Source organism: Phocoena sinus, chromosome 2, assembly GCF_008692025.1.
Source record: "Phocoena sinus isolate mPhoSin1 chromosome 2, mPhoSin1.pri, whole genome shotgun sequence".
Taxonomy (NCBI): domain Eukaryota; kingdom Metazoa; phylum Chordata; class Mammalia; order Artiodactyla; family Phocoenidae; genus Phocoena; species Phocoena sinus.
The window spans coordinates 78,132,793-78,159,308 of record NC_045764.1 but is presented as its reverse complement, the minus strand read 5'-3'; the positions used below and the strand labels follow the sequence as shown (position 1 = coordinate 78,159,308).

The window sequence follows — 26,516 nt, the reverse complement described above, 5'->3', positions numbered from 1 at the left end:
TTTCCAACAAGATAATTAACTTATTGTACATAATTTTCAGTTTTAGAATTTCTCTAAGGCAGTTTTACTCAGAGGGCTATCCAAGGAAGACCTGCATTAGAAAAACCAGAAGCGCTTGTCAAAATGCTAATTCCTGGGCCTACTTCAGACCAATAAGCCACAAAGTCTAGAGGTAGAGCCCAGAAATCTATATTTTTTAACAAGGCACCTACATAATTCTTTTACAACATAAACCAACTGACTTAAACTCTTCCTAAACATGTTAGCTCATAAATTAGTAGCATCATAAGAAAGTCTGAAAATCTAAACACAACTTTATTCCATTTCTAAGAATAACAAAATCCACTTCCTCTCCTGCCATACTGAAATGTTACATTATTGGTGAAACTTTCTGTGTCACATGAGAAGCTGGACTTTTGATGCAAGACAGACCTATAATATTTCCTTCGATTGCACTTATTTTGTTCACTTGTCAATTCTGAAACCTACAGAGGAAAAGAACACACATAAAAAAATCTGAAATAGATCCAAAAGAGAGGAGAAAAAAATACTAAATAAAATGAACTGACAAAAAAGTGACATAATTTATGCTTAGGAGTTAAGGTTGCACCCATAAGCTTAATTAGGATAAGGGTATTAATTCTCTAAGACAACATGACCCTCTGTAGTCTACCACTCTGAATAAACACAATTGAAATGAAACCACAATAAAAAGAGGGAAATGAGAAAGGTTTTGCTACCTATGTTTCTAGATTCTTCTTGAGACACATAATATTTAAGAGCTCAAACTTAAGAAAGTCACACTGGGGTTTCCCTGGTGGCGCAGTGGTTAAGAATCCGCCTGCCAATGCAGGGGACATGGGTTCGAGCCCTGGTCTGGGAAGATTCCACATGCCACGGAGCAACTAAGCCCATGCACCACAACTAGTGAGCCTGCAATCTAGAGCCTGCGAGCCACAACTACTGAAGCCCGTGCACCTAGAGCCGTGCTCTGCAACAGAAGAAGCCACTGCAATGAGAAGCCCACGCACTGCAACAAGAGTAGCCCCCACTCGCTGCAACTAGAGAAAGCCTGCTTGCAGCAACGAAGACCCAACACAGCCAAAAATAAATAAATAAAATTTATTTTAAAAAAAAAAAAAAAGTCGCACTGTTACAAAGGACTTTAGAAAGCTAAAGTCTAAAAATGTTGTTTTTGACTTTAAGGACAAATGGAGAAAAGGATGAGTCAGAGTAAACTCACCAACACTATTAGAAAAATGATTTAATATATGTCTTACTACAAATGATGTGTATCAGTAACATCATTTTGATAGACAAAATTCCTCATCTTATCTGCAGTTTTACTATAGGGATGATCTCAAACATCAATTGGAAAAAATTATAATGCACAAAATGACGTAATACAGAATAGTCTCACTAATTAGAAATGTGGAAAATCTTATATACTCAAACATTAAATCTGGCTTTCAGACTGTAGGAGTTACTCTGAGTCATATTTGAGAATTGATTCTCTTCTGAAATCTATAAAATAATCTATGTAATCTACAGTAGAGTGTGCTGCAAGGTTTATATTCTCCAGAAATGTCTAATTTAGTATATCTATAAACGTTTGTTACCCGAAATACTCATAAATGCATTATAGACGATAAATTGTTTGCTGTTCTTCCAGTTTCTTTTTTGTTCTACAGAAAAGCAAGATAGGACCAGATTTTAAAAATAAACATGCAAGTCTCATTCACAATATCCTTTAAACAATGTTTCATATTCCTATAAAATAGCTGAATGATAAACCACTGACAACCAAGAATGGATGAGGTGCACTGAAGAAGGTTGGGGGATTTAGTAATTGAGAAGACAGTATCTTACAGAAAATATCCAAAAGACAAGAAAGTAAGTTAAGAAATGAGAACTAGGCTTAGATTTAAAGTTTTATGGTAAGACAGAACAAGTGATGGATGGCACGGCTGAGCTATGGCCCAACACTAACTGGTCACCTTTTATTCAGCCCTAGTACCCTTTTGGTTCTAGCCCTTCACTGTAACCCCAGGTTCATCCCTTATTTCCTGGGTTAGTCATTCTGCAAATATTAAACACTTTAATGCCATATACTATAATTTGACAAACAGTAGATAACATCTAAACACCATTCTAATCTTTACTCCTTCCAATAGATATACCATGTTCTGTTGCTTTGTTAGTACCTAAAAATTTAGATGGGATTTCCAGAGCAAAGAAGGGGTACCATTTTTAAATAGGAAAAAAAAACTTCCCATATGGTCATCCTACATAAGTCAACATTTTTCCCTTCTCCTTGTGAGATACATCCAAAAAACCACAACAACCAAATTCCAAAAATTTAATTTTCATTAAAACTCAAAGTCAGAATCCACAGACTCCACAACATATGAAAGCACTACCAAAAGCAGCCAGATCAGGCAGAAGACAGACAGCTGGAAGCAGACCAGAGAAGTCAAAAGAACTCAATGTTAACAGACCTTAGAAAGTGTCAGGAAAACATATATTCTAAGGTTGAAATACACATCATGAAGTGCAAATCTATGTTCTTTGTTTGCAAAACCAAGTGTAGGAGCTGGAGCAAGAAGGATGGCAGAAATTCCTCAAACCTCATTCAGTACAGAGAAACAGAAAAGGAATGCTACATATAAAATCAGACACACAAGTTACACTTACAGGAAGAAGTTGTATAAATCAGCTAATAGGCTGTGAGATTATCCTGGCAACCTATGCTTCCCAAAAGGAGCTTTGTACAAAACAACTAACCCAAGAAAATCTAACTTGTTCAATATGATAGGAACTTACATCTAAACAAAAATACTTTAAGATAAACTGAGGAAGTGTAAAATTCTCAAAAAAACACCTTAGAGCAGATGCAGATGAAAACAGGGGCCAAAATTTTTGCCATAAATTTAAAAAAACTTAATGAAGCAACTGTGTCTATTTGGAAAACCAAAAAGCAAGAAGAGATGGCAAGACAAAAAGAAGACATAAAGAGTGGCAAAATCAAGAGTAAAAGTAGAGAAAAAAAATAAAACCAGATAGCTAAACACAAATTAGAAAAGTACACTGGTGAACAGATGTTGGAAAATAAAATAAATGAGAAAAGCTTAGTAAATTAAAAGAAAGAGGGAAGGGGAGAGGAGGGGAGAGGAGAGGAGAGAAGAAGGAAGAGAGAAAGAATTAAAAGGATTAGGAAGAAAATCACAAATATGCCAGACAAAGGACATTGAACAAATGAACAAATGAGTACTGGACAACACCCAGCCCCCCAAATAACAAAACAATTGTATGGAATTTAAAGATACAAATCAAGAAAACTGCACTAAAATAAAGGAAGACACAAATTTACAAGCTGAAAGAACACGCTGTATGTCAGAGAAGATTGATCCAAAATTCTCAACACGAAGTCACTGTAGAATTATCAGTCTTTCAAAATAAAGAATCCTCTGGACAGCCAGGCAAAAAGAGCAAATCATTTATAAAGGGCAAAATAATTCAAACATCCCAAATTCTTAACAACAACATTAGATATTGTAAAACAAAAGCTGTAACACCAACAAGATCCTCAAAGTGGGATCAAACTTTGTATCTGGCCAAACTGTGTTTCATGAATGGACTATAGTCAAACTGTTTTGAACATGAAGGAACTCAAAGAATACTGTTCTCAGGCCCTTCCTCAGGAATTATTATGGGATGAACTTTAGTCAAACAAGAGATAACCAAAGGAACCATAACAAAAAGACTGGTGATGAGCACTGAATATATTTACTGTGGAAAAGGATTAAAACAAATACGGAAATAAGGTTAAGAAAACTGAATGAAAATGTCATATGCCCTGACAATGGAAAAATGATACAACCAACAAATAAAAACTAAAAGGAGGTAAAAGGACAATAAATATGAGGTCAAGAGAGTTCATAGATTGCTTCACATATGGTAGCAGTACATCAAGGAATATAATTTAGAGCTACCAAATAAAGAAGTGCAGGTATGAGCATTTTCAATAGTACAAAGAAATAGTACACTCAGAAAGATAATATTGACTAAAATCAGTAGGAGAGGAGAAGGTAAGGATGGGGTTAAGAATAGGAAATTTAATGCTACTTTAATCAATTTTAATAGCAGAGAATAGCCAAAGGAATAGAAGACTACTGGAATTATATTAACATTAAAATTAAAAGGATAAAAAGGAAAACAAAAATACAACTTCCCTAAAAACCCAAATTACATACATGTAAAGCAACAACATAGTGAAAGAAAGAAAGAGAGAGAGAGAGAGAGAGAGAGGAAGAAAAGAGTTAGCAAAAAATTGTGACAGAACCAAGATCAAATAAACCTATCACATCTATGAAAATAAGTAAATTTAACTCAACTACTGAAACAAAAAAGATTTTCATTATAGGATCACAACTTTCTGCTTAAAGCAAGAGGCATACTTAAAACAAAGCCACTCAAAGGGGTTGAAAATAAAAGGATAAACAAAATACACTAGGCAAATAGAAACCAGAAGAAAACAAGGGGTGAGCCTAAAAGTCATTAAACTTTAAAACAAAAAAGGACATTTTATAAAAATGCTAAAGGATGCATTCACAATACAGTTACAAAAGAGATTCATCTGTATCACAAACAATAGCAACAATCTTAAAACAGAATTGCAATAAAGCAAAAAAATATATTGGTGGTGAAAGATGTGGATTGAGATGTGCTATTTCTCAATCCATGACAGAGCAAGTAAACAAAAAAATGAGTTAAGTTATAGAAATCTAAATAATGTAATTAATAAGCTAGATCTGGTTGATAAATATCAAATTCCCTAAAAAGAAATAATGTACCTATCTTCAAGTTAAATATCCCATACACTTGTCAAAAGGGGAATAATAATAAGTATTTGGGAGAACTTGAGCTTTTTACCATTAAGTTTGAATACCAGTTATGCCAATTAACTGGCTATAAAACTGAGAAAAATGTCTATCTCAAAGAATTTTCTAAGGATTAAATGAAATAATGTATTTAAAGCTTAGTAGTCTCACATGGTCTCAGGTAAGTACATTGTTGTTATTATTGTAGCATATTTGAATTATGTTTTAGGTATTCTTCATTGAAAGAAAACATTATTTCTGTGGTACAGTCATCTACTTATCTATAATAAAAGCAAAAAAATCATTTACAAATAATATAAAAATCTTATTTTTTTCAAAATAGAAATTATTATTGTAAATTATAATTTATGTATGAAATGCATCATCTAGAACATAAAGTCTCCATAATTTTACACTTCCCTGTCCGAAATCTGGTGACTATTCTCTAAGATTTCTTTATGATATAAAGGAATATAATAAGTTATTCATAATACATTCAACTTAGTTCAATAATATGTCTTAGAGCTATCTTCCCATATCATCATTCTAAAGATTCCATCCTTTTTAAAAACGCTGAATAGTGTTTTATTATATGAATATTATATGAAGTTGTGATTGTTTCTAATATGAGTAATCACAAACAATGCTATAATATGTTTTGGAAGTAAAGCTACATTTTGGAAAATGATTGCCAGTCGCACCAGATACAGTATATATAATGTGCTACAGCTTGTACACAAAACAGAAAAGAAGAGCACTTGTGTTCACCTGTTTATGCAGAAAGAAGACCAGAGAGGATAGAAAACAAACTAATAAAAATTATTTTCTTTGAGAGTCATACTGGGAACCAGGTAAATAAGAGACAGGGATAAGAGTTTTTACTTGTATGCCTTTGTAAACTTTTCAATTTTGAATCATATGACTATTACCTATTCAAATAACTAAAGATAACTAAAGAATTTAACCCTTTCTTTTTTCCCTAGGTCCAAAATGCAAAACATGAAAAAACATCAGGTTATCTCATCAAAATATTACATAAATAGGAAAACTGAAAGCACTTGTACAGGTTAATTCTCATATAAGAACAAACCACAAAGTGCAATTATCAGGGAGTACTTGCGAGCTAGAAGTAGTCACAGACCAAATAGTTTTGTATTTAAATAAAGAGACTATATTTAAAATTAAAAAGTTCCTTTATTTTTTTCTACTTTTTTTGTAAAATACTGAATTTCAAAAAAGATTTGTCAATCCCTGAAACAGTGAACAATCCCTGAAATTTTTCCTTAGATAGTTCTTTACCATTGCATCCTTCTCCTTCCTTCTTTTCTCCATATGATCTACACTGCCTTTTTTCTTGTCTCTTTCCCCCTTCCTTGCATTTATACCGGGCACAGAAGAGGAATACAGGCTATCTTTCCATAGACACAGCAGGGTACTGTAATATCTACCAAAATATTTTAAGTGAAGTGTTACCTAAACCTCCTATTTCATTTGTACTTTGAAAATTTCTTAAAATCTAATTTCAGGAGCTTCTTATACCAATAATAAGCTCAAATTAATTTATAACAATTACACAAACTATATTCTGGACTAAGTTAAAACAATTATTTCATATAAAATCCTCTATCATTTGGAGCTTATGCCTGAGTGCTGAAATTAAAGTAAAACTAAGATTTTCATTGTGTAACATGACATGCACATGTTAGTATGAACAAAAAAGATAACTAAAGGAACTGTTAACTTATATGAAATATTAAACACATAATAAAATGCCTATTTTTAAGAAGTTTCAAGTATGCATAAGCTAGTAAATAAGATATTCTAAACAATGCATTATTTTCATTTAAAATTAGAATACAATTATAATGTATATACATTATAATGTATATGAACAATTTTTTTAATTTGATGATTCAGAAGAAATTTTAAAATCTTATATAAAGACAATCATTATGAATATAAACTTTTACCTAACATATGTAAATACCAATATGAGAATATTTCTTATCTAAATATCTGAACAAATCATTATTTACTGCAAATCAATCAATATTTTTAGGGATTTGCAAACCTTTTTAAAATTAAATTTTGAAAAAGTTTTACCTTCATGTGATTTTTCAAAGGATCCAAAAGATTGAAATGAATATTGCACTTTGGACAAGCTCTTGGAAAAGGTGTTCCATTTTTAGATTGATTTGATGAGATATTTGTACCTAAAATAAATTCAAAATATATATGATTCAAAATTCATCACTTTTTAACCTTCAATAACCATTATTGATAGTCTGTATTACAATTTCTATAATTCATATATAAATACTATAATTTCTTTTTTATATGCTACATTTCATATTTACCTTTTGACGGCATAGCCTGGGGAGATGTCGCTGAAAGAGATTTAACTGAAGAAAATACAGCTGAGGAATTTGTTCCAGAAACACCTTCACTGGGTTTAGACTTTTTTGGATTAACACTGTTTACTTCAGAAGTAGAAGGACGTTTTGATAAAAATGAAGTTTCATTCATACCTATAATGATTTAAATAGTGAGAAAATATTTTTAAAGACTTTAGAACATTGCTTACAACTAAGTAAAAATACTTTGGAGTGAAATTAAATGTAATATAATTGAATTATCACATCATACAAATAACAATAAATAATGACAAAAATTGATGTGATCAAAAGTTAGGGGATATAAAGAAACTGTATAAATATCTATTACATACTATATATATTCAAATTATTCATAAAATACCTTTCTATGTAAGGCAATACTAAATATAATTTCAAATAAAGAAATATATAAACAGCTATTATGAAAGAAGGCAGAGCAAGCAAAAACACAAAAAAAATTAAAGCACAAAGAATATGCCAGGGTTCCCACAAATGAATTAACTTTAGATGCTTAAGTGCATGAGTTTGTTTTTAAAAAAAAAAAAACCCAAAAATTTAGAGAGACACTTTAGAAGCTTTTTATTTAATGACTTAAAATGTCTAATGAAAAGTTAGCTTTGTCCACCTAAGAAAGAGGTGGTCTACTGATGGCTTTAGGTTATATTACCCATTTATTCCTACATACAAAGTGGAAACTACTAATCTTGAACGATAAAACCTCATTCATTCATGTGAAAGGGTTCATAATAGAAAGAGTTAGTATTATACTATGGTTTTCAAATTATCTTCCCCAGAGCTTAATGGGCTCCTCTTAGGGAATACCCTGGGTGTGTTTGACAGAGAAACTCTGCTTTTATATTTTACTTATTAGACTTTTGCATAAAATTTTGTTTTTACAGGAATTTCATTCCTAAATGAAGTCTTAGTTTGAAAACTATAACCTTTTTGCTAAAGGATTTTAGCCTTATTCAGAGCCATAGCAAGGGAAATGGGGATATTTAGGCTATAACTAGGCTGGGTAACAAGGATTTTAAAACTGCACATCATATTCTAATGCTCCCAACTGTACACTAAAAGTATAAGCAGTAAATACACTAGAAATATTCCAGGCTTTTAAACCAGACAGGATAAGTTCAAATCCAGGCTCTGTCACTGATAGCTATGTTTTCTTGGCTTATTTAATTAACTTCCCTGAGCCTCACTTTGTTCTGTTATAATACCTTATTTTACACAGCGCTTTTTTTTTTAACATCTTTATTGGAGTATAATTGCTTTACAATGGTGTGTTAGTTTCTGTTTTACAACAAAATGAATCAGTTATATATATATACACATATGTTCCCATATCTCCTCCCTCTTTCGTCTGCCTCCCTCCCACCCTCCTATCCCTCCCACCCCTCCAGGCAGTTACAAAGCACGGAGCTGATCTCCCTGTGCTATGCGGCTGCTTCCCACTAGCTATCTACCTTACGTTTGGTAGTGTATATATGTCCATGCCTCTCTCTCGCTTTGTCACAGCTTACCCTACCCCCTCCCCATATCCTCAAGTCCATTCTCTAGTAGGTCTGTGTCTTTAACACAGAACTTTTAAGATCAAATAAGATACTGTATTTAAAACACCGAATACAATATTTGGTACAAAGAAGGCAATCAATAATAAATGAAAGCTATTATCATTACTAAAAAAATTTCATATCTTAACTTACTTTTAAAAGCAACCAACACAACATCTAGTACATAGAAAGCATTCAATAATAAAAAACAGCTATTATCTTTACTAATAAAATATTTTATATCTTAACTTACTTCAGAGGGGAAAAAATTATTGTAATAGATTCACCTGTCCGCTTTTTAATAAGGAGAAATATGCCCGGAAAATAAGAGTATTACAATAGTTGGCTCCTCTGTTTCATCCTTTGAGATAACATAAAAATGATTTTCTTTTTCTATCTTCAAAGCATGTGATTACTGACGGCTATACTATGGGAACGCGGGAAACATTCTGTGTAATCACAGTAGCATTCTTGTGAGATGCTGAGGTTAGCTGAAAAGCTAATGAGTGCTGGTATTTTGGATTAATATTCTGATTATATAACAGCCTAGACAGTACATCGGACTTTTATTATAAGTATTTTTTTAACATAAGAAATAAAATTACTCTGAATTTAAGAGTTTTAAATTCTGACCCTTTAACATCTCTATTGTCTTTGGCTTGTATTGTTTCCCACACTCAACACCTCTATCTTGGCCAGTAAAAATCCTATTCTCATTCAAGATCAAACTCAAACCCAGTTCTCTCCAAATATCCATGATCACTTGAACTTGATCAGTTAATGCTATTGAACATATTGCACCTGTTACCATTCATAACAAATATTTGTTGTAGAGTCCTTTAAAGCTTATAATGCATTTCACGTTTTATTTATCTTATTTGGGCTTCAGAAAGCCCTAATTGAAATAGAGCAAGAATTAAAATTATATCTACAAATGGCTGATTGAAGGTCTGGAGAATGAATGCATTAAATAAGAAAAATAAAATCTCTATTTTAATAGTATGAGAAAACTGAAATGTAAAGACATGCTAAAGGCTACAAAAATCTTAAGAATAGCAGTTCAAATCTACAGGCTAAAGTCTCTCTGCAGAAAAAAACTTAGAAGGAGAGCAGGAGTCACTGTTCTTAGCCCCAAGAAGTTTCAAGAACTCAGACTTTTTCTATAAATAAAGTTCATGTGTTTTGTAAAACCAGACTTAAGACAATTATTTTTTCTCCTTGTTTCTTTTGGTTCTTACCTATTTTACTAACTAGTTTTTTACAAATTTGTAGGTGATACCCGAAGAAGTGAATATCAACTAAATATTATCTAAGTGGAAAAACATTTTAGGTACTGATATTACTATTAAAAAAATCAGGAAGCATTTGGTAAATTTTCCACACTAATTTACTAGTGAAAAATCTAAAAATTCCCCCAAATCTCAATTTAGTCAAATATCTGAAATATATCAAAATTGCTAGTATACAAAGCATAACTGCCTGTACAAGGAATTTTCAATTAGATAAAATTCTTTCATAACACACTAATTTATTTTTGGTTAATGAAGAACCTTGTTAATAGTATATAATAAAAGTAACTTCTTCAATAGGGAAATTTCATTACTCCTTCAACAGGCATTTACTGAGTAATGACTACAGACAAATTTAGTGCAGCCACTTTATAACAGCACTCTGTAATCATATTTTATACCTAAATCGTTTATTGAATAGAAACACACTAACCTAATTGAGAATTTAACTATAACCATACACTTTTCCATACTAGTGGTCATAGAACATAATAAATATTCCTTTTAACAGAGTATTTAGGATATCAGAGGACTTCTCTAACTTATAGATATTATTTTAAGATTTTTCTCAAAAACAGAAATATAGATCAATGGAACAGGATAGAAAGCCCAGAACTAAACCCACGCACCTATTGTCAATTAATCTATGACAAAGGAGGCAAGAATATACAATGGAGAAAAGACAGACTCTTCAATAAGTGGTGCTGGGAAAACCGGACAGCTACATGTAAAAGAATGAAATTAGAACATTCTCTAACATCACACAGAAAAATAAGCTCAAAATGGATCAAAGACCTAAATGTAAGGCCAGACACTATAAAACTCTTAGAGGAAAACAGGAAGAACACTCTTTGACATAAATTGCAGCAATATCCTTTTTGATCCACCTCCTAGAGTAATGAAAATAAAAACCAAAACAATGGGACCTAATTAAATTTGAAACGTTCTGCACAGCAAAGGAAACCATAAACAAAATGAAAAGACAACCCACAGAATGGGAGAAAATATTTGCAAACTAAGCAACGAACAAGGGATTAATTGCCAAAATATACAAACAACTCACGCAGCTCTATGTCAAAAAAACCAAACAACCCAATCAAAAAATGGGCAGAAGATCTAAATAGATATTTCTCCAAAGAAGACATACAGATGGCTAAAAAGCACATGAAAAGATCCTCAACATCACTAATTATCAGAGAAATGCAAATCAAAACTACAATGAGGTATCACCCACACCGGTCAGAATGGCCATCATCAAAAAGTTTACAAACAATGAACGCTGGAGAGGGTGTGGAGAAAAGGGAAGACTCCTACACTGTTGATGGGAATGTAAATTGGTATAACCATTATGGAGAACAGTATGGAGGTTCCTTAAAAAAATAAAAAAAGAGTTACCATATGATCCAGCAATCCCACTCCTAGGCATATATCTGGAGAAAACCATACTTCGAAAAGATACATGCACCCCAATGTTCACTGCAGCTCTATTTACAATAGCCAAGACATGAAAGCAACCTAAATGTCCATCAACAGAGGAATGGATAAAGAAGATGTGGTACATATATACGATGGAATATTACTCAGCCATTAAAAGAATAAAATAATGCCATTTGCAGCAACATGGATGGACCTAGAGATTATCATACTAAGTGAAGTAAGTCAGACAAAAACAAATATCATATGATATCATTCATATGTGGAATCTAATTTCAAAAAATGATACAAATGAACTTATTTACAAAACAGAAACAGACTTACAGATATTGAAAACAAACTTATGGTTACCAAAAGGGAAACGTGGTGGGGAGGGATAAATCAGGATCTTGGGATGAACACACACACTATTATATATCAGATAGATAACCAACAAGGACCTACTGTATAGCACAGGAAACTCTACTCAGTATTCTGTGATAACCTATATGAGAAAAGAATCTAAAAAAGAATGAATATATGTATATGTATAACATCACTTTGTTGTACACCTGAAACTACCACAACATTATAAATCAACTCTGCTCCAATAAAATTAAAATAACAAAATAAAAATAAAGATTTTTTCAGGCCATGTTTAATGCCAAGTGCGAACAAGGTCAAAGTTGGTTAGCCTACTTAATTAACAGGAAGAAATAAAATATTCTATTAGTAAATAAGATTTCATTTAAAACTACCTAAAAAGGCATTCGAGAACTACTGGCGCCATTACACCTTACAATATGTGAAAAACTTAACTTGAAGGCATGGACTTCAAAACAGAAAGTCAATTCCATATGCATATTCATCAAGTTTCTTTTTCTAATTTTTTGAAAAAGTGCTGAAACCAACCTGCTATAGAAAGTGTTGGTCCTCCTTGGTAAAGTGGTAATCCTGTATCCTGGGTCAAGTCAAACAGTAACTCTGAAGAATTATTAGAAACAACTCGTGATGACTTCGTTACATAACCCTGTTAAAATATTTCAAAGGAAGAACATTACATATATTCAACATAATTATAATTATTTTGTTTCATAAGCTTTTATAAAGGTAAATTTAACTGTATGCCAATATTATAAGGATAACCTTCGATGACTCCATTACTAATAAGTTATAAAACACAAAGGCAATTATTACTATTATGCCAAAATTATTATCTACTAAAACTGAAAGCAAGCTATTACTTAGAGCTGGCTTGTTCCTGACTAGTCAATTAAAATGGGGGGAAAATTCTAGCCTGATTTTTTTTCAAGGTAAAAGAAACATACAAACCCATTTTAAATCAGTAAGACTGATACACCTCAGAGAGTCACTAAAAATGCAGGATTCCTATCAAAGAGCAAATAATAGAACTTACCAAAATCTTTGGGTAAAAGCAAGGAAAAAATATGTAAATATTCTGACATACGTACAATTTTAGAAGTTTCTATACCTCTATAAACCCCACAGATAAAAGTATCAGGGCAAACATACTGGGAATTAATCTGCAGTATGGTGCATCAGGGTTAAGGATGAACATATCACATGATATGAGTTTTGGGATCGTCTTTACTGGCAAAATTTATAAGCCAAGTCTAAGAAAGAAAACTAATGGGTCCCCCCTCTTCCCAGCACCCTACGGAAAGCCATGCTGGGCCAGGCAATCTCCCACCTCTTAGGGCAAATACAAAACTGCTAGGTCAGCAGGGTGAACAAACAAGAAAGCTAGGCACACAGGGTTTAGAATGGAAGCTGTTTATAGGACTGATCTGGGACACCTGCTCCATTCCTGAAGTGCTTGGAGCTCAAGGAAAGTTTCAGCCCTTCCATCAGGAGAAAGTGTGGTCCCAGTTAATAGGAAGATATCAAGAATGAAATGTATGAAATGAATCATAATATAGTCAAATATAAGATAGTATAAATTTATACGTTAGCACACACATATATTAATATAAATAATCATAAAATGTGGTCAATATAATTTAGGGATATATATGTATTCCAAAACTATTAAATATACTGATAACACATACACAAAAATAGAATCCAATTCTATTTATAAAAGACCATCATTGTACAGAGTGAGCTCTCATTAGAGTGATTTTGGACCATTCTATGAGTCATAATATATAACAAGCAAAAGCTCTAAGATTTAACAAGACTTAAAGATCAAAAGGGAAAAAGTCACTTTAAGAGAAAAATTGGCAAAGGGCATAACCTGAGGCACTTCAAAAGCAAAAAACAAATGACCAATACATACAAAAAACTTTTTTCCCAACTTACTAGTCAAAGAAATGCAAGTAAAGACAATGGCAGTTACATAACACAAAATAATTGCCACTTCTCTTGAAAGTATCAAGGTCATAATAGACAAAGAGTAAGTAACTGTAGAAAAATATGAGGAGACTAAGAAGAAATAACAAACTGTTAAGGTGTGATCCTAAATAGGATGCTGGGAATGAAAAATGACATTAATGGAAAAACTGGTAAAATTCAAATAAGGTCTGCAGTTTAGTTTTTTTTGTGGTACGCGGGCCTCTCACTGTTGTGGCCTCTCCCATTGTGGAGCACAGGCTCCAGACGCACAGGTCCAGCGGCCATGGCTCACGGGCCCAGCCGCTCCGCGGCATGTGGGATCTTCCCGGACCGGGGCACAAACCCATGTCCCCTGCATCAGCAAGCAGGCTCTCAACCACTGTGCCACCAGGGAAGCCCTGCAGTTTAGTTTTGATAAGTAAAACGTCAGCATTAGGGATATTGTATTATATTTCCTGTAAGTCTAAAATTAGTTTGAAATAAAATTAAAATTTATCAATTAAAAAATAATAACATATACTACTGGCAAAATAGAAGCTATATTTAGGTATAACTTTTCCACATGAAAATTGTGGCAGCAGCTATCACAGGCTTTATATTAGTTCACATCCTTTCATCCAACGATTCCACTTTAAAAATTTATAGTAAGGAAATGAAACTGTTTACTGGAGAATTATTTTTAACAGCAAAAAATTAAAATCTTTATGTCCAACAATGGAAAAATGGTTAAATAAATTAAAAGATTACCATGCAGCCACTAATATGTTTTTGAGAAATATCCAGTGACACATTCCTAGTAGAATGTTCAGTGAAAAAAGAGAAATACGCATCTGTGTATATAGTTTGGTTCTGACTGATATAATCTACACTGTTTGAAGGGGGGAAAAAATCAAAATACAGTATGTACACTTCTCTCTTCCTAAACTTTCCCAACAAAATACATATTATTTCAAAATACAAACGGGAAGGTTTTGCTTATTTTGTGCTTATAAATTAAGGGACAAATAAGTTTTAAGAATTTTGGTTTACTACTAACTTTTCTATTGACATGAGTTTGTCCATGGGAAGTTATAGAAACAAAATATGGGTGAAGGGAGTCAAAGTGAATAAGCTTCCAGTTATAAAATAAATAAATTATGGGGATGTGAAGTTCAGCATGGTGACTAAAGTTAATAATGCTGTACTGCATATGTGAAAGTTACTAAGAGAGATCTTAAAATTTCTCATCACAAGAAAAAAATTCTGTAACGACGTATGGTGACAGACTTTAACTAGACTTACTGTGGTGATCATTTCACAATATATATAAATATTGAATCATTATGCTGTACATCTGAAACAAATATGCTGTATGTCAACTACACCTCAATAAAAATTTTTTTCTTAATTTAAAAAAGACATAAGCCTTCCTCACCACACCCTGCACGCATTGCAGATCTGTGACTAAATAAATGATTGTTGCTGTTTTAAAAAAATAGAAGTTGTTATGGAAATGGGTATCGAAGTAACCCAAGCCACTCAAAGAATTTGAAGCCTAACAGATATTTGCATTTGAGCCTTAACGTGCAACATTTAAAAAAAAAAAAATCTGTGATGCCATCTAACTTAATTGTAACCAAGCACAATCTTGCTTCAAGATATTTTCTTCAAATATTTACACTTAAAAAAATGGATAATATTCACCTACATTTTCTAAAACAGTTCTTTAACAGAAGTACAAAGTTAATAAACACTTTCCTAGGAAATAACTCTGGCTAATGTAAGCACCACAGTTTCAGAGAGCAGGCACACATTATTCAACAATACCTGGTAGACTTCCCGAGTGCTGCAGTGGATGAGAATCCACCTGCCAATGCAGGGGACATGGGTTCGATCCCTGGTCTGGGAATACCCCACATGTTGTCGAAGCAACTAAGCCCATGCGCCACAACTACTGAGCCTGCCCTCTAGAGCCCACGAGCCACAACTACTGAGTCTGCGTGCTGCAATCACTGAAGCCTGTGTGCCTAGAGCCCGTGCTCCACAACCAGAGAAGCCACCACAAGGAGAAGCCTGCGCACCTCAACAAAGAGTAGCCCCCACTCGCCACAACTACAGAAAGCCTGTGCGCAGCAGGGAAGACCCAGGGCAGCCAAAAATAAGTTTTAAAAACAACAAAAAAAACAGTAACTGGTTAAAATAATTATCCAACATGGAATTTTTAAAGTCTCCTAAAACTGTTCAGAAAGATATCAAACACAACAGTAAGGGTATAATGGGTGCTAGACTGGGATCCAGAAAATCCGCACATTTATTTAGCTACAAAACCTTGGGCAAGTCACTTCTGAACTTGAAGTTATTCACCCTTCACACCTAAAACACAAGCCACAGTCATATTTTAAATATACTTGCACTTCACGGTTCACTGCATGTACTAAATCAAGTAGTTGTCACAAAGACCTTATACCCCATTTTATAAGTAGGTAAACTAAGGTTAGGTGTGGTTATGCAAGGTTCCCAATACAGCCCCACTTATTATTGATGGAGCTGTAATTAGAAGTTGGGTCTAATTACAAAGCCTATGCCCTTAAGCTATATCACACTGACTTTTTAAATGATAACAGTATATCCCCACTACCTGAAACAGATTTGAAAGAGACACTGAAGTATAGAGATGTTACATGAAAAAGTAAATATACACATACATACAAAACATGACATAAAATGAAAAACTATAATTAAAAGCAGTGGCTTCCAAAATTCACAGTAAATAATTTCCTTACATAGCGTCCTCAATTCATTCCAGAATATATGTCATTCTTATCTGTGCACATTAGAATTACCTGGAGAGCTTTTTAAAATGTATTACTTCCAAGACCCATCCACCCAGACCAACTGACAAAATTTCGCCTTTTAAAAACTCCCCAAGATCTGGAACTATCAATTGAGGTGTTTTGATTTAAAAACTATGCCCACAGAAGTAAAACATTTTGAGTTCGAAAAAGCTCTAGTTTCTAACTTTTATAATACCAAAGATATCACCCCTCACTTTATTTTTTTTCTCCCTGGGTCCAATGTTGGAAAGATTTTTATCTATCAAACTGAATTAAATAATAAAGTTTCTTTTTCCGGTTTTCTATCCTTTCAAATGCCAAACAGCTTACAATACGCATGAGAAACCTACCAAGTTAATTTGATTCCACTAATAACAAAGAATCTTTACATTTTGGGTAGCTTACCATCTTAGGATCCAAGATTGAGAATCAGCAGTCTGGGTAAAATTATCTCTCATTTTAGAAATGAAGAAAATGAGGCTCAGAGAGGTTTTGCCAATGCTTTAGTTAAGAACAAGGCAGAATCAGCATTGAAGTCTCTTGCTTCAATCTTAAGTCATTTAAACTACTAGTCCAGGGCTCATATCAATATTATTATTTCAGAATGCTAAAACTACAGAAAAGATTTGGGGGGGCGTAGTATTTGCCCAAAGATACTCTTATTTTTTATGATATATGACCTCTTCAAAATATAAGTGGGGGCAGAGTTTATTTAGCCATAGATTTTTCTTTTCATGTAAATAAAATTAAATTTAATAAGTCTTCTATGAAAGATACACCTCAAATATCAATTTTTAGTGGTAACAAATATGTAGATTACCTTATAGTAATATGATATAAAGGGAAGGAAAAATGGATTAGTCATACCAAAAATATCTGGATTCAATTCTGGTTTTGAAATTGAATATTTGCAAGAAAATTTATAGGTGCTTTGGTAGTTGTTTCACTTATTATAAAAAGAACAAACATTTTAGGGGAAATTTACTATTTCTGTAAGGCCAATGCCAAATAGCTTATGAAGCATGAAATCATCCAGAGTTAATTCAATTCCAGTAGCAAAGAATCTTTACATTTTGGGTAACTTTTTGTTTTAGTACTCTAACTCCTTGGTTTCAGAACCCCTCTACACATTGAAAAATTACTGAGGACCCAAAAGAATTTTTATTTAGATAGGTTATATCTACTGATATTTACCATATTAGAGATTAAAACAGAGAAATTTTTTAAATATTTATTAATTTCATTTTAAACAATAATAAATCCATTACAGATTAACATAAATAACATTTTGTAAAAAATGGCTTGTCTAGCAAACACAAAAAAATCAGTGAAAATAGTGGCACTGTTTTACATTTCTGCAAATCTCTTTAATGTCTAGATTAATCAAAAACTGCTATACTCTCATACCTGCTTTGGCTTTCATTCTGTTAAAATATGTTGTTCCGGTTGAAGAATATAATCTGGCTTCATAAAAATTAATAGTTGAAAAAGGGAATATTTTAATAGCAAATTAGAATAAATGGGGTTATATTTCTTTGATACAATACCAAAACTCAACAGTTGGTATTTTCTTTTTTTTTTCTTTTTTTTTTTGCGGTACACGGGCCTCTCACTGTTGTGGCCTCTCCTGTTGTGGACGCGCAGGCTCAGCGGCCATGGCTCACAGTCCCAGCCGCTCTGCGGCATGTGGGATCTTCCCGGACCGGGGCATGAACCCGTGTCCCCTGCATCAGCAGGTGGACTCTCAACCACTGCGCCACCAGGGAAGCCCGACAGCTGGTATTCTCTTAAAGGTTTGTTGCAATGTGGAATCTCACTCCTTATCACTGACTTTTTTGAACTTTGTTACATTAAAATCTATTAGCCTTATCTTGCACTTTGAATGAATCTTATCCATGCATGATTTTATGACATCATACATTAGTTATTTAGAAAATATTGGTTTCTTTGAATTACGCACATCTTCCAAATGTTGAAAAATTACACAATATCAAAAAATCATATTTATTAATACCGCCACCCACCAGAAAAGATTTTACGTACTGGGAAGCTGTCAAGATCATGATGGCAGGTTCAAGTTGTTCAAAATTTTAACTTTGCTTGATAGCTCAAATTTCATCGGTGGCAAGAAATACCACCAGTTGTTTTCCTTGAAGTGGCAGGTGCACTTTGTTCAATTTTGAGGAACTGTCTACCAAACAGCAAAGACTGAAGAACTCGTGTGTGGCAGACAGACTTTAAAGTAGCTTCCATGATCCCCACGCCCTGGTATTCATGTCCTGTGTGATTCCCTCTCTTGGAGTGTGCACAAGACACATGACTTGTTTCTGACAGAATATAGCAAAAGTGACAGAATGTACATGATTTTTTTATGTGATTACATTACATAAGGCTGAAATGCCATCCTGCTAAGGATTCCCTCTTCCTTGTGTGCTTCAAGGAAGTAAGAAGCCATGTTGGAAAGACCCACCTGGCAAGGAGCCAGCCAAAAGCCACTAAAATTCTGAGACTCTCAATCTGACAACCCTTAAGGAACCGAATGGTACCAATAAGCATGAGAACTTGGAAGCAGATACTTCCTGAGTTGAGAGCTTCAGATGAGACTGCAAGCTCAGAGCCCACACCTTGAATGAAGCCTTTAGGGACTATGAAGATATGACCTGACTCCTGACCCACAAAATCTGTGAGATAATAAAAGTAGGTGTTTTTAAACCATTAAGTTAATAGTAGTATAAACCATGGTTTGTCAGTCATCCTTTCAAGTTAAAAATGGTCTTCTGGGTAGTTTAGCTCACAATTTAATCACACTAGTGCTTTTCCTCAAGATAATCATACCTCAGACACAGTAATACTTTATGCACACCACCCATTTCATCACACAAAATATTTTAAAAGACACATGTATCCAAGGGTAGAGAGTTAATAAAATTAATAACGTTTTAATTCTTCATCAAGGGAACTGAGTATGACTGGAATAATTTTTATTGTGAGTGCAGGGTGGTGACTAATACAAAAACTCCTACTCATACTAAGGAACCAGCAGTTTACCCACCACTACTTTTGCATCATCAGTGCAAATGTCAACACAGTGAAAAAAGCAAATAGTGTCTTTGTGTTATTGTGACAATACTGTTGTTCCAAAACCTGTAAAAGAGTCTTACAGGAACCCCAGGGGACTGAAGACTACACTTTGAAAACTTTCACACTAAGGCAATGCTTCCATTTTTTTTAGAAGTATACATTTACGTACAATACACATGCATGTATATACAAATACAAATAAACTATGGATTAGTCTGGATTGAAATCCCAGATCTATCATTTGCCAGCTGTGTGACCCTGAGTGAATTATTTAAATTATTAAATTTAATATTTAATTATTTAAATTCACTGTGAGCCTCAGTTTCCTCAACTATAAAACAGAGAAAAATAATAGTGCCTACTTCATAGGAACATTTAAGAATTAAATGAGATTAATTCATGTACAGCATTTAGCACAAAGCCTTGCACATATTAACAACTCAGTAAATATTAACTATTAGTTTTTGTTAAGAGTTATTTAAACTAACTAAACTATGACGGTATGTTTTCAGAATAAAAAGCTCCAGTAGCCTCTTAGCAATTTTCCCAATTAAAAACTAAGAACATTTGGCCCAATTTACAATCTGAAATAGTTTGCCATTATGCAATATTCATTACTGATTATACTTTTATTCATGTTTTGATAGCACAGTTTTCAATACTGTACCTATTTAATTTAAGCATATTACCTAATTTAAAAACAGGCTGAGTAGTTTGTTACTGCAATTATTATTTGGGTACCAGTTGAGCTATCATAGAGAACGTGACATTTTCTGATGCTGATTATGATTCCATTAGATGATTACCCATGGTAGTACAGAATTTTAACTAGGCATTGTTGATACTGATAAATAATATCCAATGTATCCCTCAGCTGGCTGTGTAGTTTCAGAAACACTTACAGGTTTAGACAAAGGCTGAACAATAACAGAACTATCTGAAGATCTAGATTCAGGATGAAAATTTACTGGCGAGGCAGGCACTGGATTTGATGTTGGGTTCGTGTAGTGTTGACTTGTAGGCTTGAATGCAGCAGTAATACCTGTATTTTAAAATTATACAACACATTGAATATATTTCTATATAATCAATGATGTCAAAATACTTCACTTTAAAACAAAAATAGTACAATAATACTGTACCTCGGCTGAGCGCACCATTCTTTATTCCCCTTGAATATGAGCTGGGGTTTACTCTATTCAAAATATCTATAAAAGATTACATTTATTTTAAAATTCATTGTTTGAATGACATATATATTAAGATAATAGAAATCATACACTGAAAACAAACAGATTCCTAGAAGGAGAATACAAGTTAATGCTGACTTATGAATATAGGTAATTTTAAACGTATATATCTTTATCTACTAAAGAAATAAGATTATGCATCTTAATTATCTTATAAAATAAGAACAATCTTTCTAACTGTAATTCAAAATCCAAAAGCCAGAAGTTAAAGATTGATAAATATGACTACATATAAGTCAAACCTTCTGCATGGCAAAGAAATAGTCATATAATTGGCAAAAATTTTCTAAAAATATATTCATATATAACTATAATTGAAGTATATATCTTTCTTTGAGTGATGAAAGGGCTATACACACACTCAAGTTCCTATTACTCAAAATCAAACCCTGTCTAACATCCATATCCAATTCACACCCTTATAAGCCCTAAAGTATCATTATAAGGGATCTCACTGGATTATCTGCACCATTACTGAGTCCTGAAAGGGAAACTATCAGAGAATACAGACTGCAATGAACATACAGTTTACCAGAATACCTTACAACTTAAGGGTCTTCAAATGTATCACTATACCAGAAGTCAGAGCATAATATGACTTTCAGGATCAGTTTAAAGTTCCTAATTGCAGTTTAAAGTTCCTAATTACAGGTTTTTCAGTAATCAAACTAAAATTTAGAAGAGTAAGGATTGCCTGAAATTGTTGGTTAGAAAAAGGTAAAAGCACAAACACCATACCTCATATAAATTTCCTTTTTTCCCCTCGTAGTAGAAAGGAACCAGCTCCCATAAAATAATTCTATAAAGTAAAGGGCCATATAAAAGTAGGACTGTTTTCTGAAAATGGCAATGCAGTGCTCTATACCTAAGTACTAGAGATGTCTTAAAGGAGAAAAATCTGCTCAAGCAACTTGACCCCATTTTCATTCAGAAATTCAAGATTAAGTATTTACTCAAACCATCAAAGAACTACTGCTAAAGTCCTTTTGGTGTTTGTATTCTACAAAAGTTTGTACCTTCCTTTCTGGCAACTGTATATAAACATTTAGCTCATACTCCGTATGTTAAAATATTTTATGGCTTATACATAAACAGCAATAAAATCATTTAAATTGTGCATCTTAAGAGTACACAAAAGAAATTCTTCCTGGTCAATCCCCTTCTGACAGAATTATTTTAAAACTAATATATGTTATTCCAGTCGAATACTGTTAACAGTCATCTACAATCAATATAAATTCAACTTAAATCTTAATTGTCATCTTTTCAATAAGAGAACTTGAGTAACAATTTTGCAATATGCTAATATTCCAGTATAAAATAATCACAGTGGCAGGAAACAGTAATTAAGAGAATATATAATTATGTTCCACTATCATCAACAAGCATGCCATCACGCCTAGTTCAATTTATAATCGAAGTGGCACTCCACTTAGAACCTCTAGGAGTTATTATCAATCTGCCACAAAAAAATGCTACTGAGAATTCAATTGGTTAAGCTATTCTTCCTCTAATAAAACTGACTAAAAATGCCATTCCAAGTTTAGAGGCAACAGAAGGAAGAGCCAGGCCTTCAGAAAATTTTAAAGTAGTCTCTTAATTACACTTCTATGCACTAACTTGGTAAGAAAACACTAGTATGCTGGTTACATTCTTTGGTAAATTCTCCTGACTTAAACAAGCAAATAAACATGTAAATGCAATGGGAAGGGATCTATTTTCTCTTTCTCTCCTGAAATGTGTACATTATTTCTCTGTACTTCTATACATTTCTGAGTGGACGTTTTAACAAGTGTCGTTTGTCTTTAACATTGTAACAATGTCAAATCGAGTTACTCTAACTGAAATCATTCACTGCCTATATATTCTGTAGCTATGTATAGATGACACTGCAATGAGGCAGCTGCTTAGATGTAAGAACCCCTACCTGAGACTAACCCAAATTTATTTAGTGTATTCTGACATTTTAAGCAAAATATTCTAAACTCTTCTGTTTCTCAGTTTAAAAGAGGAAAAAAAAAAAGAAAATGAACAAAAATATAAATAGGTTTACCTGGCTCCACTAAAAATTATGATTTCTAACATGAAAAGACCTCCAGTGTCACCAGCTAATCTTAGTCCGTTTCTTTTTCTCACATCTGATATTTCAACCTCTTACCTCCTTCCTTAAGTCCCCAATCAAAACCCTGACTCTGAAATTCTTACTGACCTCCCACCCAATCTGTCATCCCTAACTCCCTACAGAGGAACAAGAACTTAATACCTATAAAACAGTTCACAAGTTTTTCTATTAGAAACAGTATCTTACAAAACTGGGCTTCACTAAAAGTAAATGCTCACTTGAAATTGCTGGTTTTGAACTTGATATCTCTCCAACAAAGATCGGCTCATCATCATCATCATCATCAACCTCTTTTACTTTCTTCTGCCATGGTTCCAACTCTTCTTCTTCACATTCCATAAAGAGTTCTGCCATTTTTGATGTATCTAATTTTCAAAAGGAGAGAAGCAAACCTTATTTTCAAAAAGAAAAATAAATACATTTTTTGTAATACATAGATCTACTTTAATAATCCTAATAGCAATTTCTGAATTGATATTTATAGTTAATACATGGTAGCAACAATGAGAAACCCAGAGCTCACTCTCTAAGATATAAACTAGTAAGATTTAGATAAAGAGATGATAGATAGGTAGACAGATAGATAGACAGATGGATGATGGTTGATAGTAGTTCTTTACAGTGGACAGAAAATTTGGGAACAAAGTCAGTTTCAGTTATATGCCTAGAATATGATTGTATCTACAAAAAAAAGATTGCACCTAACCATTATCCAAAAAAAAAAAAAATGTACTAACAAAAGGCAGATAAACTAAGAATAAGAGGCAACAGGTGGGAGATATAACAGAAAAACTGAATCAAATTCAGGAATGCCAGGTACACAGCAAAGCAGGGATGAGGTGCTAGGCTAAAATAAAAGAACAAAGTGAGGCTTATTCCAATCCGGGAAAATTAGACATTTCCCACCTGAAGAAACAGACCAAAGAACATACAGTAAATATCACCACCCTAGAAGTTCTGACCAAGCACAGACCTCCTAGGAAGCATTTTAGTGCCTCAGTAATAGACAACCAATTAGCACCAGAAATTTTCGGAAAACCTCGTCTTTCAGACCAAAATCAATAAAACAGATAAAGAGTCGTAAGGAAAAGAGATAATGCAAAAAGCAAGACAAATACTAGAAAAAATATAACTAGCATTTTTAGAGATATGAGACAAAAAAGGATGTTATAAAAAGTAATGTTCAAAAAAAAAAAAAAAAAAAAGTAATGTTCAGAAACAAAAATAGAACTAAAAATACGATAGCCAAATTTTTAAATTCAGTTAAAAAAACCAAAATGTCCTCAAAGATGGAACTATGAGAGAAAAAAAAATTTATATATACATACATACGTACACACACACAAGTATATATATAAACAAAACAGAGAATACAAGGTTGTTAGAAAATCAATTTCAAAAGTACAACACTCACCTAATAAAATTTATAGAAAGAGAACAGAGAAAAAGCAGGAGGTAAGTTATCAAAGAAATAATGTAAGAAAATTTCCTAGATCAGAAGACAAAAATCTCTTGGTTGAAAGATCCCACTAATACTCAGTACAACAATCAAGAAAAAAGTTATACCAAGACATATAATTACCAAATTTCAGAACAAAAAAGATAAAGAGAATATCCTCAGATCTGTAGGGGTTGGGGGGCAGAAACAGATCATATAGAAAAGATCAAGAGCAATAAGAACAGAAACTAAAAGACAGTAAAGTAATACTTATAAAATTCTTACCAGAATTATTTTTCAATTTAGAATTCAAACTTTTCATCAAGTGTGAGAGTAAGGACCAGCAACATCACACAAGATTTACTTCCCAGGCACCCTTTCTCAGGAAGCTACTATACAATCCACCAAAACATGAGACTCAGTCAAGAAAGAGGAAGACACAGGATGAAGAAAACATGGCATTCACCACAATACAAAGTCCCAGAACAACAGAAGTTCAGTAGGCCTAGAGAACAACCAGTCCAGACTAATTCAGGAGAACAGTACCTTCAGGAGTAATGTCTCTAGGAGGCCAAAGAAAAGATGATTAAAGTATAAACTTTTAGACTACCTGACAAATTTTACAGTATAAAAACCTGAATTGAGAGGCTCTTGAGAGTGTGAGAAGATTTAGCTATAGACTTCAATACAAGTTAGCAAATTAAAAAACATGAAAAGTATTAATTGCTGGGTACACCAGAAGAAAGAAAAAAAAATAAAAAGAAATGTATCCTCTCATATGCTATTCTATATACAATGGCATATTAATAGCATATTACCATGCTTGTCAGTGAACAGTATTTATATGGTCATCATAATGAAAATATCAAATATGGATTTGATTTTTTATGTTAGGAGATACTTAGAGGGAAGGAAGGCGTAGCTGTAAGAAAGCATAAATCCTCATGATAAACATCATTAGAAAATGATTAAAACTGACTATGCAATAGACAGCACACATATATATGTGCATAAGCACTCTTCAAGAAACTGAGGTTAAACCCCTTAAAGCCTTTTTAGGTTGTCTGATTTTTTAAAACTATGTATATCTATATTACTTTAAGCTGAGGTGGAGGAGAAAAAGGAAGAGTAAGAGGAGGGGAGGAGGGAAAAAAGAGAAACAGTACTGAAGGTCTAAACTAAAGTAACAGCAATGGAGATGGATACAAGTGATGCTTAACTAGATATATAAAGAGGGTATATATAGCTATATACCATACATATATATATGAATGGGACAGTGTGTGGGCGCTAATTCACTATGACCAGTTTCCTTAAAGGAAGAGCAGATCAGGGGACTTCCCTGGTGGTCCAGTGGGTAAGACTCTGCACTCCCAATGCAGGGGGGCCAGGTTTGATCCCTGGTCAGGGAACTAGATCCCACATGTATGCCACAACTAAGAAGTCCATATGCTGCAACTAAGATCCCATGTGCCTCAACTAAGACCTGGCACAGACAAAATTAATTAATTATTTTAAAAAAAGAAAGAAGAATAACAGATCAGGACACAGATACACGTATTAAGGAAAGACCCTCTGAAGACACAGGAAGCAGATGACCACCTATAAGCCAAGGAGAGAGGCCTGGAACAGATCCTTCCCTCACGACCCTCAAAAGGAACTAACCCTACCAACACCTTGATCTTAGACTTCTAGGCTCCAGAACTGCGAGCAAATAAACTTCTGTCATTTAAGCCATCTAGTCTATGATACTTTGTCATGGCAGCCCTACCAAACTCATGCAGAAGACAAAGATCTTCCTTACTCTTTTTAGCATGGTACTGCCATTGTCAATATATACAGGATATATTGTTGAGAAAAAAATTTTTGAAGATACATAACAGCTTTACAATTTTTTTAGAAATAATTAATTTTTGTCTATGCGTA

General features: G+C 33.2%; 1 protein-coding gene across 8 annotated transcripts in view; it reads right to left on the bottom strand.

The window, feature by feature from the left end:
* The window catches only part of ZNF280D (zinc finger protein 280D), a 125,006-nt gene that overhangs the window by 77,183 nt on the left and 21,307 nt on the right, over positions 1-26,516 (bottom strand). For all 8 annotated transcript variants that reach the window (XR_004348284.1, XR_004348283.1, XR_004348282.1 and 5 more), the window contains 6 exons: positions 23,371-23,517; positions 20,923-20,988; positions 20,683-20,822; positions 12,444-12,561; positions 7,238-7,408; positions 6,984-7,093 (listed from right to left, as the gene is read on the bottom strand). Coding sequence is in view for 5 of the 8 variants with exons in the window: in XM_032621345.1 (XP_032477236.1) it covers positions 6,984-7,093; positions 7,238-7,408; positions 12,444-12,561; positions 20,683-20,822; positions 20,923-20,988; positions 23,371-23,506 (741 nt within the window). In the remaining 3 variants the exon portion in view is untranslated. The remainder of the gene's footprint in view (positions 1-6,983; positions 7,094-7,237; positions 7,409-12,443; positions 12,562-20,682; positions 20,823-20,922; positions 20,989-23,370; positions 23,518-26,516) is intronic.